The 12,858-nt window shown below is 39.7% G+C and overlaps 1 protein-coding gene across 3 annotated transcripts in view; it reads left to right on the forward strand.

The window, feature by feature from the left end:
- LMO3 (LIM domain only 3) overlaps positions 499–12,858 on the forward strand; it is a 61,835-nt gene continuing 49,475 nt past the window's right edge. Inside the window, exons 1-3 of one of the 3 annotated variants that reach the window (XM_018048424.1) lie at positions 499–771; positions 1,515–1,581; positions 6,953–7,166. In XM_018048424.1, coding sequence (XP_017903913.1) covers positions 6,961–7,166 — 206 coding nt within the window. In that variant the 5' untranslated portion in view covers positions 499–771; positions 1,515–1,581; positions 6,953–6,960. Of the gene's footprint in view, positions 772–893; positions 1,582–2,301; positions 2,836–6,952; positions 7,167–12,858 lie in introns of those variants that run through there. The other 2 variants (XM_018048422.1, XM_018048421.1) reach the window with 2 other exon arrangements.

Here is a 12,858-nt window from a genome sequence, read left to right on the forward strand (position 1 = left end):
GGGCTTTTTAAAATCTGGTGGGGATGCTATGATAGCTGCCAAAAAAAAAAAAAAAAAAGGATGACTTTGAAGTTGGAAAACTTAGAAAAATATATAAGATATTTTAAAGCTGGCATGCAAAGTAAAGTTAAGAGAAGAGGAGGCTGGGGAAGAAAGGGACCTTTTTCAAGGAGAAAAAGAAATCTTTCCAGGCCTCTAAAACCAGTCTATGAAGACCAGGCAGTGATGCTGAAGACACTTTTTTGACCAAGTTAGTCTAAAATCAAGTTTCTAGGTGCTCTTGGGTGTTTCTCATTCTACCGTGTGAGTTTTAAATTGTGAGGAATTCAAGTAATTGCAGGAAGTGTTCCGTGAGGGTGGAAAGGGGTTCAGTATCAGTTAAGGCGGAACAAGTTCACAGTTTGGTTCTTGGGCCACAGGAGGAGAGGGGAGCGTGGCATCTCTGGACCCGGCTTGTGTGGCAGACCTGCCCTGCGGAGCAGCGACTTTGGAGCGACTTTCATGAACAGAAGTCAGAGAACCGGGCGACTGCAGCCACCCCCAGACGTTTCTCCAAGGGGAGGGTTGCGCGCTCTCCCAGTGTATTCTGCTAGCAGTTTGATTCCCTGGCTTTTATTTTAATTTCCATAATTGGCAGCTTCAGAACTGGCTTTGGAAGACAGTTTGCTTTCAACGTGGCCACCTATTCCAAAAATGCCCCGGTTATTTTAGGATCCCTACCCTTTGCCTCCGGAGCTCTGTCGCAGGACTTCTTTTGGACGGGACCAGGAGGTAGGGTCTGTCCTCCTCCCCACAACCCCTCCAAGTCGACTCCAGCCGAGGTCCCATTCTGTGCGCCCCGGGAGGGGTGTTGGAGGGGGGGGTGGGTCGTCCTCAGCGTTGGCGAGCAGCATATGCGTGGGGTGATGCTGACTGCAACTCGCAGGCTTGTAAATTTTCACCCTGGGAAATTAGCAACAAAGCCCGATCTGTCTTGTGGCTGCTTTGCACTTTCCGAGGGCGGCTGTTACTTGACTGAGCTGCAGAACAGGCACCCGCGAGCGAGCGAGGGAGCCAGCGAGAGAGGGAGGGAGAGAAGGAAAGGGAGAGGAGAGGGGAGGGGTGGGGGCGAGAGGTAAATAGTCTTAAATCGGAAGGGAGCTGCTTCTCTGTGGTCTTGACAAGCGCTGCCTGGGCTCCGCCGGCTCAGTAATAACTGAGTGACCTTTTCTTGGGCTGTATTAGGTCTGGCTGGGAAGGGATTGCATTTTGCAGCTGAGAGCCGGGGCTGCTTCAGCTCGGCTCCTCGCGTGCTGCCGGGGTAAGTTGTGTTGAGCCAGGACAGAAAGAGAGACAGCTTCGACTGCAGTTGCCTAAAAGGAGGACACCTGTGGCTCAGATGCGGTCAACACCATTGCTCGGCGGATCCTGGAGGACCTCATTATTTTAAACTTAAAAAAAAAAAAAAAAAGATTCCTCCCTCCCCCTCCTTTTTTTTTTTTTTCAAACAATGCTTCTTTTTGACCTTTCCCAAGGAGAAGAGCTACAAAGCAGCCACTGTGCTTTCTGAACGGCCTCCCCCTGTATCGCTTAATTGAGAAGGTAAGTGCAGCAACTGGATGCACACGCGGCGGCTTATTTGTGGTTGTGTGTGTGTGTCTGCGGGTGCGCGCGTGCGTGTGCGGATGTGGTTTTTTTTTTTTTTCTTCCCCAGCCTCTCCTAATGAGGCATAAACTGGAGCTGTAGCCCGGCTCCGCACTGCAACTTTCACTCGGGCTGCAGCTCTGCTGAGACGGTTTTGTTTAAATCATGTGAGGCTTCATTATTTTTATGATGAGACATGAAATAGATGCGGGCGGAAGATGGGGCTGGAAGGCGGGGAGAGCCGAGCGGCTGCGGCGCGGAACGTCTCAACTACGACTCGAGTGGATAATAGTCAAAGTTCCCGAGCAACTGCGGCATTTACACCCCCAACCCCAGCCCCCCGACACCCGGGGAGACAGAGGCTGGGAGAGTTTGAGAGGAGATGCTTGCCCTGGCCCGGCCCGTAGGAAGGGAATGCAGTCTTAGGTGGGTTCCGGATACCCCCCGCCCTTTGACCTTAGTTTCTGAAATTCATCACCTCCCTCCCCCATGAACTGAAATGACCATCTTTGGGTTCCTGAGGCCACTTCTGCCTCCAGTCCACTGTACCATTGTAACAAAAATACTGTGCCTACCAGATGGAAAAGTGAGTGTCTGGGGGGAGGGGGCAGTGGTGTAGGGGGAGGTTGGGAAGAAGTGTCGAGAAGAGAGGGGATCCTTGGAGCAAGGTGCCCCTGTCCTAATCGATGGAAATTCAAACTGCTGCGGCACATTTTATTTTACGGGGGCTACCCAGATTGCTGTTATGAAATACAAGTCAGATTTATGATCTTTTTCATATTGAACATGATATGCTATGCTAACGCTGCATGTGACAGTTTAATCAAATCCATTTGTTACCACGAAGCTAAAAGGGGCCGCTGGGATTTGGGATTACGGGCAGAGTTAGGGAAGCTTGTGGCTTTGTCATTCGCCATCATTTTGTACGCCGCCACCCGGCGAGGGGCTCCGGGTGTGCGCCGCATCTCGTCTGGCCGCCCTCATCCCTTCCCCCACCCCCACACGCCCGCCGCCCGCTCCGACCCGCTCCCAAAGTGGGCTTCACAATAGTCGGTCCTCGGCGGGTGTAGGCTGCGCACCGGGTCCGCACTTGAGCTAAATCCGAGGGAAACCCCCTACCACTTCTACCTCTGGGCTGGGTGCTCCATGCGAAGCTGCGGCAACTCAGGCACGCCTCAGTCAACTCATGCAGAAAAAGGAGAAAAGTTTTGGTAAGGTTACAATCTATCATAGATGCACTTTGCCGGCGCTCGGCACTCTCTGCTGCTCCAAAGCCTTCTTGCCCTTCCGCGGCTTTTGTGTCTCTTGGAAAAGATCTGAAATATTATTGTTTGTAACTGCTTTGAAAGACGGCTGCTTAAACCAATTAATCTTGCTAGGTGCAACAAATAACTGCTACATTCTTTGCAAAGCATCCTTGTGTGGCGGCAGAGACACTACCACAAAAGGCTGGAACATAAACTCCTCAAGGGATTCTTTGTTAGAGTGTATGTATGTTTCTTATTTTTTTTTTTATTTTGCATGTGAGCTGCATCAAAATTGAACCCAGTCTTGCAAATCTCTTGTTGGCCTTTGCCAAGCACTAGCACTTTGCTGCCATGGTAACTGTAATTAAACTGATAAGAGTGGAAAAATGTCAGTATCTCTGAGCCTTGCAGCTGCATTGGAGAAAAAGGGAATCAAATTGGTTCCCAGCTCCATTGCTCAAAAAGGGGAGGGGGGTGGTGGTGGAAGGATGGGGAGGGGAGGGTTGGGAGTTGAAGGGGCAGAACAGAGTTAAGCAGCTCCAGCTCCTGAGATCTGGGGACATCTATTTGCATTGTTGTCCCTTAGGGGGTTACAGCCTGTAGGGACGCTCTGGGCCAGTGAACAGAGAGAAACAAGCTTTTAGGCCCAATCCAGTTCTCCAATCGGGCCGGGGCTGGGGAGAGGATGAAGATGGGCAGGAGGAGAGAAAATCTTTTGTTTGGTACCTCTTGGCAATCGAATGGCCGGTGTTGGCCAAATTCTTTTAATCTGTGTCACTGCTCCCAGCTGCAGAACCTGCATTCCCATTTTCGAATCTTCCTGAGGCACCTCAATGCTGCCAACCCCCTTTAATGGATTCCCCCTTCCCGCTCCTTTTCCCAAATTGATCTCTGTGCATCTTCCGACGGGGACAAAATGTTTTCCACTCACTGCGGTGTAGTCAGTCCAAAAATATAGAAGACTGGGTCTAAGTGCTGCAGATCTTTTATTATGATTTTTTTTTTAACCCCAGCGTGTTGTGGAGTTGTGGTTACTTTGTTGTGTTAACTACTGAAGCTGAGACTGCGCGGATGAATGGCACAGAACAAGGGGACATAATGGAGTTAATCAAGCGTCAGGCTGCCTCACAATGCAATCCAGGCAATTAAAAGCTCACCAGAGTTTAAATGAAATGGTTCTACTTATTTCTGCACACCACACTGCACAGGCTATTATTTATGTCTTTTTTAAAAATTATGATTTCCCTTAAACTGTCAAATAACTCAGAATGGCAAGGTCTCAGAGGCAATAAGAATTTCTCTCAGAACAATTTACATGCCAATCTAAAACTAGTTATGGGTCCTGATGTGCTATAAGCAACTTGCAAAATGTTTCTCAGCTCTGAACACATAACTCTTAGCCAGACGCATTCTGCCGGATGCTGAAGGGAGGCTGCCGGCTGGTTTATGCCTGTTTGGTACAGGGTAACGTGGTGACTGCAAAATAGTCGTTTTTTTCCACAACTGTTAACTAGCAGAGTATCGAAAATGATTTCCTTTTCAAGAGTAACGTGATGTTGTTTTCGACACGAAGGTACCAGGATGGAGTGTAAAAATCTCAAACTCCTTCTATGCCCAAGGCCAAACAGAATTCTGTAAGAGTTTCAAATATTAATTGGCCTCTGAGTGCTAAATTAAAATGTCAGCCCAACAAAAACATTTTGTGAGGACAAGCAGGGTGGTGTTGCTTGTGCCAAATGTTGGTTGGTATCCTGTCTTGTTCGCAAAGCGTCGTGAATAAAGATAGTTGACCTTCCACGCTTGGTGATGAGAACACAGCTCAGAGAAACAGAGCTTAGCTACAACTAAGAAGGATTTGGATCAAAACATTTTCAGCTTGATGATATGAAAAAAACAATAGCCTTATAAATTGGGTAATTAGACTAGCTGCTTTAAGCATACCTCTTGGTGTTCTCAATCATGAAATCCAGGCTGTCATTTAGTATATCACAGTTTTTCCTTCCCCCAGGAAGACGGTTAAGAGGCACTTAGGTATGTTCTGTACTGTAATTAATGGGATTCATTCCTTGTGGAACCTTGCGAGAAGACGGTTAACTAGTTGTGATCAAAGAAACTTCATTTGTTAGAAGTTCTAGAGAGTGAGATTTAGCAGCACTATCAAGGGTTATGATTAATCTACACTAGACCCCGGGCTCCTTCAAAGAAAGGAATAGAAAGCTGGCTATAGGAATACCACCTGCTCCTCTGGACAAATCCAGCTACTAATCTGCAGATCCGAGGACCACGGCTGTGCATCTCATGCAGAAAAAGCAGCTACTCTGATGCCTAGCTGCTGATCCCTGCTCCATCACTCAACCAGAGAAGCTATTTTCTAATGGAAATTCAATATCATAACGCTATTATGTGAAATGCATGTATCATTTATAGTTAGAAAAGTTATTCTGCTGTGAGGGTATGGTGTCTTGTTGTCTCTTAGTGTGATTAAAAACGAAAAAGATAGTGAAGATAATAAAGGTAAAGGCTTTATCATCAGGCACCAGAGGAAACCGAGAAAGGTTGAGCTGTTTGGGAGCAGGGAACACACCGATAATGCTCTAGATTAAGGCTTGGTATTTCTTTCTTGATACTGTTTCAATTGCAGACGCATTTAGTGTTTTGTGTCCTTCTGTGTCCAAGTTTAAAACTTTCTGACTAACAGAGGAGGCATAATATAGCAGCGGTATCTCTGGATTGTAAGAAGGCCATCAAGTTTGGGCTGAACTGTCATTCTGCTTTGAGCCAGTCCCTGAACCTCTCACACTATCGTAATTTGTAAAATAAAAAGAAATTGGAATCAGTAGTTTAGAGTACTTAAAATGCGTTGATACATATGCAACTGTGAATAATTTGTTCAGCTTTTTGAAAAACTGAGTGTTTGACATTTAGGAAAGAAGAAACTAGAAGGCAAATATTCCTTCACTGGAAAAAAAATTCAATCAAGTTGTATTAACCAGAGAATTCAATTCATCTCCTTATTTATGATATAGAAATATGTCTCTAAAATGTATAAATGTCCCTGTGTCTAGTCTAGCATGTGTGTAGTGTGTAATATATGTATATAATATATATTTGCCTGTGGATGTTTGTGTAACTTTATATATATTGAAACTTTGTCTTCTGTTGTTTTTTCTTTGCTTTATAAAATAAGTGCATGTTTATGATAATAAATTACTTAATCCTATAGTTTAATTTTATATAAAAGTATATAGCCTATAGTTAGATGATCTGCCACTAAGAGATGCATGGACCAATGCTTGTGAGTGTCAATGCATTTTGAAAATTTTTGACATAATGAATGCTTGGAAATATCAAGGACATAGAGGGAAGTATTTGGATGTAAATAAGTATTATAGGATTGGTGAACTTTTTGGGTGACTGTACTTAGGCTTAAGTATAAACATCTCTACTGCTAAGTGAGGTTAGTGTATCCCATAAAAATGAACTTTCCTTCCACCAACTCATTCTTGACTCCTACAGTGTGTACACAGATTAGTCTGTTAAATAGCTTTTTTCTAGATTGTTAACCATTGACTCCTATTTTCTCCTGAAAGGAACTTCCCTATGTAGAAAACTGTACCAATAGAAAATTATTTACTATTAGTTCGTGTAGATGATATCATCTTACCAGGTATAAGATGAGTTGATTGTTTTTGCTACTTTATAGGTGTAACTTCATGAATGATTTAACAAAGACACTTAACAAAGTTTGAACCTCTTTCTTTTCAAAATTTATTTCAATTTCTGTATATTCATATGTTAGCCACTCAGTCATATGTTAGTCATTCAGCCAGGCTCCACTGACCATGGGATTCTCCAGGCAAGAGTACTGGAATGGGTAGCCATTCTGTTCTCCAGGGGATCTTCCCAACCCAGGGATCGAACCCATGATAGGCAGGTATTTTGCCATCTGAGCCACCAGGGAAGCCGAAAGTCTAACACTCCTTGAAAATGGCAATCAGAAATGTTTAACTTAATGGAGGTCTTCGGACACCTCTTCATTTTTGGAGTCTCAGCTCTCTTTTTTGTTCTTGTCTTCCTTCAGGTATACAAATGCTCTCAGTCCAGCCAGACACCAAGCCGAAAGGTTGTGCTGGCTGCAACCGAAAGATCAAGGACCGGTATCTGCTAAAGGCATTGGACAAATACTGGCATGAGGACTGCCTGAAGTGTGCCTGCTGTGACTGCCGTTTGGGAGAAGTGGGTTCTACCCTGTACACAAAAGCTAACCTTATCCTTTGTCGCAGAGACTATCTGAGGTAGGAATTCGCCTTGCACACCAGTGATCACTGGATTCCTTTTAGAATACTTCTGTAAGTGTACTTGTGCGTTTTGTGTCTTTCCTGCCAGCTTCTATTCCTGAAAGATGTCCACCTGGCAGCCTTCAGCGCACTGTATCTGTGGCACAAACGAGGGCTTGAGTCATGGTCAGGAAAACACAGTATCTCAAAGTCTTTCTGTTTGCCTTGCCTGATGCTCCTACCTGGGGATAAGTGAACCAACCTCCAGTTCATGTCAAGGTGTTCGGTATGAATCAGCATACAAGTTTTCTTAGCAGGAAAGTGACAGGGTCGGGCTGAGCATAGCACAAAGTGATTCCATGATCTTTCTGTTTCAGATTTGTCAGAGAAAGTTGGTTTGAAACTCTTATCTGGTATTTATTAGAAGGATCTTTAGTAGAATGTTGAAAACTTCCTCCAAGTGTGAATATACCTCCCCCTGCTCGCAAACCCCAGGGCGTTCCAAGTGATCTTCGCAAAGATAGCATTTGAATGTTCGTCTGCCTCAAGACTTGCAGTAGCTTTATGGAAAACAACAAAGTAAAGACCTTCATCATTATAGGGAACTGATAGCCACTCTCCAACCTATAAGCATCTGAACAGTTTCAGGACAACGCAGCTGTTCTTGCTTCTGAAGCTATGAAGCAGGTTAATCTTCTAGCATTTAGTACTCTACACATGGACTTATGTTTAAGAAAAATTATTTTGCTTTTCAGGGGACTTTGTGACTTCATTCAGCTGCAAATTACTTATATTAATAAAGTAGGATCTATCAAATTAGAGAAATGATATATGGCATCATTTGGGTTTTCATATTTGATACAATTAATCACTTTTTCTAGTCTGACATTAAGTGATTTATTTTGAAATTTTTTTCTCTTATGACACAAAATTTATCAATCAGCAGTAACTCCTTGGTCATTTCGGGAGGTGTTTTCTAGGGAATTTGGTGCTGCTTCATATATAATTCAGTTATTTTCAGTCCAGTTCAGTTTCTATATAGAAGAACATATTGTTTGATGAATGGTCGTTACAAGAGGGTGAGCCTGGTACTGTTTATCAGATTCTACTCTCTCCCCTCTTAGGACTGCTTCATCTGACAGCCCCCTGACTAATTATGACCACTTGCTGCCACTTCTCTGTGTCCCAAGGGCACAAAATGCATGTAAGGTCCCAGCCATGGAAATAGGAAGTGGCTTTAGGGAAGCAGTGCTCTGACTACTGCAGCTAATCATTAGAATTAAGCTATTCCATGAATTCTTGTAGACTCTGCAGTCTTGGAACTTTCCTCTTGCAAATAAAAAATGCTCTTCTGCTCTCTGTGAATCAGAGCCTGATTTCTGCATGGAGTGTATTTGCTTTTAGCGACTTGACATTGCTTCCTAGTTTTGCTTTATCTTGCTTTCCAATAGCCACAAGCTTTTGGACTCTGTCTTTGACTTTTGTTTACCACTGCAGAATCTCCAGTGGATTCGTGTAAAAACACTTTCGAAAACAAGGAGTTTATGTAGTCTAGGCAAGATTAAAGTGTTCTAATAGGCAATAAAGACAAAAATTGAGTCAAATTTAGAGTCTTTTGAAGTCTCTGGCTATTTTTAACTCAAAAATACAAATTTGCCAATGAAATACCTGTGTCCTGGGTGAAACTCTTTTGCGGTTGTCAACAAAGTCGAGAGCAGAGAAAGTAATCTTGTATTGTCTTCGTCTTCCTTATGGTAGTAAAAATAAGTTGTTCAACTGATATTTGATAGTCTCAAGTAAGTGTGTTGTTGAAGGGAATTTATCAAAATAGTGTTTAATCTCAGAAATCTTTATCTCTAAAAGAGTCTATTTGCTGCTTTGTGTGATACAACTTTTAGTTGATTTCTGATAAGCTCAAACTTTTAACCTTTACTTTTTTTTCTTTAATCTTAACTCTTTCAAATTTAAACCCTGGTCCAGATTGCCAATATATTCATTTCTCAGAGTGCAATTTCCTCTCAAATTGGTCATTACCGCATTAATGGCCAGTTGTTATGTTAACAGCCTAAGGGTTGTTAACATTTCAAACTAAGTTGTTAACAACAAGCTTATCCCTTATTTAAACCGAAGGTTTTGTTGTATATAACATGGCTTCTTTGGCAAGAAGTAGTTCGTCAACACTTAAAAACTGCAGAAGTGAAATGGGTAAATGGCATGGGCGTAAAACGCCGTGTTACGTGTTACAGATTATGCCGCAGATGTGGTATTAGTTGTATGTAGAAAGTGCATAGCACAATGAAATTCTGTCTGTTTAAAAGCATACGTCTCTGATTAGCAAATTAAAATAATCTGATTCTATATGTCAAATAGATGAAGACGTTCAAGCAGATTTTATGTACAATTAATTTCTTCGAATCCGTATAAACAGGCATTCAAAATGCTTATGCCTGCTGTGTGAGAGACATGATTTTAAGTTAGACAAAAATTAACTAAGGGAAAAAGGGAAGTGCACCTCAAATTGTTACTATCTATTTATTAATTACGTAAAATCTGCAATATGATCAGTGAACAAGTAATGTTCTATGGCTGTTTTCCCGAGCTTTGAAAATAACTCTTCTCATTTCCTTCTGTGTTCAGCACATTGCTTTCTTGTATTTTGCACAACCACTGCTTAACCATTTAAATCCTATTAAAAAGTAGTTTAGATTGATTTTTGGATATTATGTGATATCTTTGAGGTACAAACGAGCCATACATACTTTACAGGTTTGTATTTCTCGGTCTAACTTTCCAGGCATCTAAGTAAGAATGTGGGAAAGGATAAAGAAAAGAGTAGCTTACCTGCACCAGTAAATTATAGATTATAGATATTATCTTGGGCCAGATAATTTTTCACATCTACAGAAGAGTGAAATACTTTTCGCCAAGTTTATTTAACTTCCTAGTTAACTTCTCCTTCCAAAAGAGAACACAAAAAGCACTTTTATTGGTGAACAGTGAATCTTGAAGTTCTTACGTTTTATTAATATTTTGCCTTATTCTGAGTAGAGGTGGTGATGACAGGTTTTTACAAGTTCTTTATATGATCAATATAAGAATTTAAATCATAAGATATTTTCTTTAGGGTGTTGGAAACTGTTATTGCAGTAATTTTTTCTTCATTGAGGCACATTTAGCTGTATTTAAGAAAAAGAAAACATTTTTACAGTTTATTACTAAGTTTCAAATCTTGACAGTTCCCTTACCATAACAGGGCTGATATAGTATTTTTTATTTTTTCTGTAGAATGTAAGATAAACGTGTCTGATGAGAGGGAATTTGTCAGTTTGTAAAGGATTGGTCACCATCCTCAGAAACTAATTAGAAATAGGAACAGAAACATTGACATTTTAAAAATTCCTCTATTAACGCTTTCTGACTTAAACTATGAAGTCACTCTGCCCGCTGATATTTATATGCCAAGACCTAACAATGTATCTGGTAAAAATATATCCAGTACAGTTAGTTTTTTTTTTTTTTAAGTTGTTTATGATAAAGTAGACATGGAAGCATTTTTGTGCCTTGAACTAAAGAATGCATAAAGTAAATTAGTAATTACTATGTAAAACTAGCCAAGGTTTAGTAATGATGTTTACAGGACTATAGTTACTACTAAATTATCTTTCATTCTGATTTGTTTGGTAAGTATGAATAAAGTAGTTAATATATCATCAGTTTTAGAATTAAGATTTTATATCAAATTTCATGAAGTCACAACCACAAGATAAACCATAGTACTTTACTTCTCAACTTGGAGGCAGTGTAGAATATTAGCACTTACACTTAAGCTTTTGGGCCATTTTTGCCAGTTTTTAAATTTAAGCCTGCGTTTTCTTGCTTGTGGTGTATTTTAAGCATCAAGGTGATGAACACTGTATCTTGCGTCTCTGTGAATGATGTTTTACCAGAGAATGTACTCAAAGCTATAGGGAAAGCTACATATAGCTTTTTCTACACAAGAAACAGAAAACATCTTATATAAAAGATAATGTAGTTTGCTATTTTTATACATGAAGATGATTTGTTTAAAATGAAAGTACTGGGAGAAAGTGATGCTTCATGCTCCACCACAGCTACCAGTTAACAAAAAAGATTTGAAACTGTGATGCTGATTGCCTATTTTAGTGCTTCAATGTAATAATATGATTTTTACAATAGAAAATTAAAATTAAATGCTACATAGAACATTAGCCTAGCTATAACTTTATTTCACACTGATCAAAATTGGAGCTTCTAAATAAATTTTTATGAGATTAAATTTATGTTAGTAGATAATTATGGCCTTAAAAGTAAATATGAATATATTATTAATATTATTTTATCTGACAGTTCACTGCACAGATTCTTTTTTAATGCTAACTGACATTCATTCTGTTTTTCCTGCTTTGTCCTCTTTTTAGATATTAGGCAGTTGGAGAGCAGTACATTATTATTATTTGAAATATAACTTTTATTGTTTTAAATTCCAAAAAAACTAATCTTATATATGGAATGACGCTCCTCCCAAATAATTTTTTTTTATTTGAGCTTTCTTAACATTTTATTATAGTCATAACTTTATCATATTTAAATGTCTAAGCTAATCTTTGTATTTTGAGATAGTTTGCTAAGTGTTAATAACTTAGACTCTAGACTCTAGGGTCTTCTTAAAATACTGCTATATTTCCTGCAAATTATCTTGCTTTATTTACAGCTTTATAAAATATTATAATTTTAAGTTTATTTTTCTGTTTATTATAGAAAAGCATTATTGCATTCTATTTCAAACATTTTATAGTATATATCTATCATTCATGGGCCAGCACAAATCAAGAGGGATAATTTTGTGCAATACTTTGGGAGAACACCCCTTGCTTTAGAGAAAAATTGGTAGACCCGCACTAGAATTCCTGAGCAACAATCTCTCTGCAACAATCTCTGTTAAAAATATCCCATCTACATAGAGAATTTCTTATTTATAAATTTATCTGTCCTTAATTCTGTAATATACTCATTTTCAGGGAATGAGTACTTAATTATTCTAGTTTTGTGCCTTTTGCTTTGTTTTATAGACTTGAGATATTGTCACTGAAAATAACCTCCACTAAGAATATTAAAAGTAAAATACTTCACACTGTTTCTATGTCTTTACTGTTTTTTATCTTTTCATAAAGCATGGAATACTTCAATCAGGATAGTTTTTAAACATAAAATGGATAAGTTAGACATACCTGACTTAGCAGAAAAATACTCTGTTTCTACAAGTATATTTAGGATTAAATACACATGGAAGAACTACATTTGAGAATTGCTAAAATTGCTTATTTTGCACTTTATAAATACATAGAACTCTGGGAAAGAATCTCTTATTTTTGGTTGCTCTTAAAGTGTATCAAAGTAAGGCAGCACTTCATTTATAAGCTCACCATTAACTTCCGTTAAGTGACTAATAGTAAATGTTAATGCTGTTTTGACTGCATAAACATAATTTATTAAGGAATCAGTTTAAAATATGCTGAAAGTAATAATTTTGTAAATGGTTTTGATGAATATATGCATTGTAGAAATGCATTATGTAGTTCAGTTTTCTGCCTCACATAAAAATTATGTAGCTTTAAAGAAGAATTGCAGCAACCTAAACGACCACGGTATTTTTTTTTTTTTTCATTATATTGTGAGTCATTGAAATCTT

Source organism: Capra hircus, chromosome 5, assembly GCF_001704415.2.
Source record: "Capra hircus breed San Clemente chromosome 5, ASM170441v1, whole genome shotgun sequence".
In the NCBI taxonomy this organism is placed as follows: domain Eukaryota; kingdom Metazoa; phylum Chordata; class Mammalia; order Artiodactyla; family Bovidae; genus Capra; species Capra hircus.